The 4,497-nt window shown below is 44.8% G+C and overlaps 1 protein-coding gene across 1 annotated transcript in view; it reads left to right on the plus strand.

Annotated features, from left to right (window-relative positions):
• Positions 1 to 4,497, plus strand: part of Pfkp (phosphofructokinase, platelet) — a gene marked incomplete at its 3' end in the record, with an annotated part of 53,815 nt that overhangs the window by 45,832 nt on the left and 3,486 nt on the right. Inside the window, 3 exon segments of the mRNA XM_017800187.2 lie at positions 815 to 879; positions 1,469 to 1,538; positions 1,785 to 1,931. Coding sequence (XP_017655676.1) covers positions 815 to 879; positions 1,469 to 1,538; positions 1,785 to 1,931 — 282 coding nt within the window.

Here is a 4,497-nt window from a genome sequence, read left to right on the forward strand (position 1 = left end):
AGTCCTTGGGGATATAAGGACAGGAAGTATCTAACTGTATGAGAGGTTGTAGGCTTAGAGGGGGTCACAGCCCTAAAGCATGTGTGGTAGTTTATGTTAAGCCCATTTCTCACAGTTTGTGTCTGTCCATCTGTGGACAAGGGACGAGGATGGGTTTTCAGGCCACCATACAGAGGTTTCATTACTAAAAGACATAGGAAGCCACTTGTTGAGAACCCAGCAGGTTGTTAAATATTTTCCCAGAGTTCTGATATACGTTTAATAACCATAAATAGCAGTGGAAGTAGGGAGGTATTTTCCTTATTTTACAAATAAAGAATTGAAGTTTACCTAAGATGTTAAAGTTCAGTAACCAGGATGTGTCAAACTCGAGCTCTCTTTCCTAGGGAGCCCTGGTTTTTCTACCAGGATGACACTCAGAGTCTACAGTACCCAGTAGGCAGTGAGCAAGCTGGGGTCATCTTTTCTCTATTTGAGGTGACTCAAGAATTTTTTAAAACATCTTTAGAAGCCTATTTCTTTGAGCTTTGCCTTTGTAGAGTGAAATGTTGACAGGTTCATGGCATGGGCTTCCAGGGTTACGTCCTCCTCCTTGGGCTATGACCGCATAACTGGGCACTGCCAGATCAATTGCCAAACAGTTTTGGGTGTGGAGGTGTAGGCCTGTCAAACTTGGGGCCACCGACTAGCCCATGGGGCCAGACACATTCTAACATGGAGGGTTTAAGCCCGTTAGTTCCCTGGCACGGTTTGTACCCTTGAACACAGTAGGTCTTGATGCATTCTTTCTTTATTATTATACGTTTTTAAATAGACCCAGGATGTACAAAAGGCAATGGATGAAAGGAGATTTAAAGATGCTGTACAGCTCCGAGGCAGGTGAGTTATCATGAACAAACTCATAAATAATTCCTATCTACTTGTTAGGAATTTAGTTTGCTGGTCCTGGTCACTGAGATGGGGCATGGAGCTTGTTGTTTATTCTATCTTAAAACAAAAAATTTTAAAAGTTAGAGAATATACAGGCACTGATATTTTATTTATTTGTTTGTTTGTTTTTATTTTACATGTGTGGGTATTTTGCCTGCGTGTATATCACTGCGCCGTGTGCATGCAATGCCCACAGAGGCCAGAGGAGAACATCAGATCCCCCGAAACAGTTGTTAGCCCAATGTGGGTGCTGGGAATCAAACCCATATCCTCTGCAGATGAAGCCAGTGCTCTTAACCACTGAGCCATGGCTCAGAATATTGCTTTTTGGTTTTTGTTTTGTTTTTTTTCTGAAAAAATCACAATCTACTTGACTAGTTAGAAATCTTTTTTTTTTTCTGTTTGCCATTTGACAGGTACAAGGTTATACTCAGGCAGCTGGGCATTTGCTCCCAGATGGGGTTCCTTCTCTTGTCCACGTTCTCAACTTTGACCTAATCACATCGTTTTTTTTTTTTGTTTTTTTTTTTTTCTTTAGGAGCTTTGAGGGAAACCTCAAGACCTACAAGCGACTTGCCATCAAGATGCCTGATGACAAGATCACCAAGGTAGGTGGCCAGCTTCAAAGGATCCCCACCCCCCCGAGTGGCCTGGGTTCCCTTTGTTCCCAGCTCAAGTGTGGATCTCCAGAAACTTGCCCTGACCTTTCCACTGTGTCCTTTAACCTAATGTGGAACAGCACAGTCACCTCTTGTCAGATGTGGTACCTCACAATGTGGCCCCTTTATGAGTGTGCAGCCAGTAGGAACTCAAGCATGCCTGCTGACCCAGGACTGCCTTCTCCTGTTTCTCAGAGCAATTGCAACGTGGCTGTTATCAATGTGGGGGCACCAGCAGCTGGAATGAATGCAGCCGTCCGCTCCGCAGTGCGAGTGGGGATCGCAGACGGCCACAAGATGTTAGCGGTGTACGATGGCTTCGATGGCTTCGCCAAAGGCCAGGTGAGTCTCCCAGGAGGCCCAAGGGAAGGGAGTGGGGATGTTATTGCAGGCTCGACCACCCCACCTTCAAGTTGAGGATTCCGTGGCACTGTGAGTATACCAATTGCTCATTTGAGGATTAATGTCTGCTTTGGAATCCTGCTCTAAATTAGAGTCTAAGCCATCACATAAAGCTCAGGGTGTCATGTATTTTCAGTTTTTCTCAAAAGGCACTATGGTATGGTGGTATGATGATGGCTCTTGTCAGGTTTAGATGGAACGCTAAAGGCAAATTTAATTATAGGCTGGGGGTGTAGCTCAGTAATAGAACATGTGCTTAGCACCTAGCAAGTGTAAGGCTCTGGGTTTAATCTCCAGCACTGGAAAAAAAAAAAAAAGATAGTCAGCAAGTAAACAAGAAAATGACACCTGGAGTTTTTACCGTGTTCTCCTGTTGCATGTGATTTGCATACACTTTGACCCTATGCTAAATCTAGACTTAGATTTTTCCATTTGAGGAGACCAAGTCAGAAACATTTGCTAACTTGCCCCAGTTTACATGATGTAGGGCTTGAAGCAGTTTGGTGAGGCTGCAGGCTCTACCCTGAACCCATTGCTGCTGCACTGGTGGGTATAAATTTAGTCAGCACTTTGCTAACTTGTGGGTATGAATTTAGTTAGACATTACTTTGCTAACTTCTTTTTTGGTCTTTTTGAAACAGGGTCTCCCTGTAGCCCCAACTGGCCTGGAACTTACTATGTAGACCAGGCTGGCCTTGAACTCACAGAGATCCACCTGCCTCTGCCTCCCAAGTGCTGGGACTACAGGCGTGCCACCATACCCGGCTAACAATGCTTTGCTAACTTCTTAACACCATGGAGATACACAAGTAAGCAAAACAGACAAAATATCCTTCCTCTGAAGAGTTTCCATTTTGGAGAGGGAGATGACAGGACAGACCTAGTAAACCATCTAGTTTATAACTAGCTGAACAGCGCTGGGAAGACAGCCAGGAGGAGGAACGCAGTCCTGAGGAGGTCTCTATGAGGACTGGCAGCAGCTGCTCACGGGCCATTAGATCAGCTGATCTCAGATTAATGGGCAAGTGGCTCCTGTGGACGTGGCTCAGCCCAGGCAGAGCAAAAGAAGGCAGAAGACCCTGAGGTGGGGTGGAAGCATGTTTCAGGCTGATGAGGAATGAGAGTAAGAAAGAAGAAGGCAAGGACCGCAAGACCCAGGTCGTCTGTAGCCAGTCTTAGGAGTTTGACTTTTGGGCAAAATGAAAATGTCTTGAGCAGGGGATGGCACATGCTGATGCGTTTTCACAGGTGCTCTCTGGTGTCCATCAGAGGCAGAGGCAGGAAGCAGGAAGTAGGCACACTAGATGAGGTTTTACAATCATCTCAGAGAGCGGTGTCAGGCTATCTGGTGGCTGGCAACAACAAGAAGTCTTCAGGGGTCTGGTTGCATTTTGAAGACAATCACGTTAAGATTTTCTCACTGCATATATACAGGTAGGAGAAAGGTAGACATATTTTCGAATGCCTGGCCAATGCCTATGAATCATAATTCACAGTGAAGAGGATGCTATCCTGTGCTAGTTCCTCACTAGGGAAAGCAAGCTTTGGAGATGCCAATTTGAAGGTGTCTGTCACGTCTGAAGGAATATGTCCAGTTTGCCTAGATACTGTGGATGCCTTTACGAGATATGTCCTAAAGATGTGAATCTGTGCCTCTTCATTCAGTGGTTAGAACCATGGAATTCAAATTTCCTCCAGGTACTAAACAAGTGAGAGAGAAAGGACCAAGGTCAGAGCCCCTGGGGTTTTGCTGCTAAGAGTAACACTGGAACAGGACACTGAACAGGAGACCAGGAAACAGAGGGGTGCCAGGGACGGGGTAGAGTCACCTAACTGACAGCCGGGAACACCTGGCATTTCACGTTGGCCAACAAGGTCCAGCACTGGGTAATACTCGGGTCCCTGTCTGCTCATTCTCAGTGACCAAAGGAGGAGGGGGGAGCAACAGCTCTTCCAACCTGAAGAAATCTTGCTGTTGCTTTTCCTCAGGCGATGGGAGATTAACTGGTCTTAAACTTTATGTAAATGAATACGGCCATTAGAACTGATTTACATGATGACTGTTGTGATTTACATGATGACTGTTCATCCATGGATTCCTTCACTTTATCCCCCACCCCACCGTCAAACACACACACACACACACACACGGACTTGGATAATCGCCATTTGAAACGAGTGGATGGTCCCATTTCAAATATAACTTACCCACAGACCTCACCAGAATACATTAATGATAGTAGGTTCACCAAGGTAGCTGACAAACCCAGGATCACATGACCAGAAGCTAACAGACATGAAGTTCTGACCCAGTGTGTTCTATGACTCATGCCTCATCTACATGGGATCCTCTTTAGAGGATTAAGCTCAATCACTTAGCCCGTCTTCTGTTTGCCTTTCTCTGATGATCTATTCTCTTCTTTGCTTTTGTGTTTAGTAACATCAATTTATTTATTTATTTTATTATTATTATTATTATTATTATTATTATTATTATTTTGTCTCT

This window comes from Nannospalax galili, unplaced genomic scaffold (assembly GCF_000622305.1).
Source record: "Nannospalax galili isolate Female #2095 unplaced genomic scaffold, S.galili_v1.0 scaffold399, whole genome shotgun sequence".
NCBI lineage: Eukaryota > Metazoa > Chordata > Mammalia > Rodentia > Spalacidae > Nannospalax > Nannospalax galili.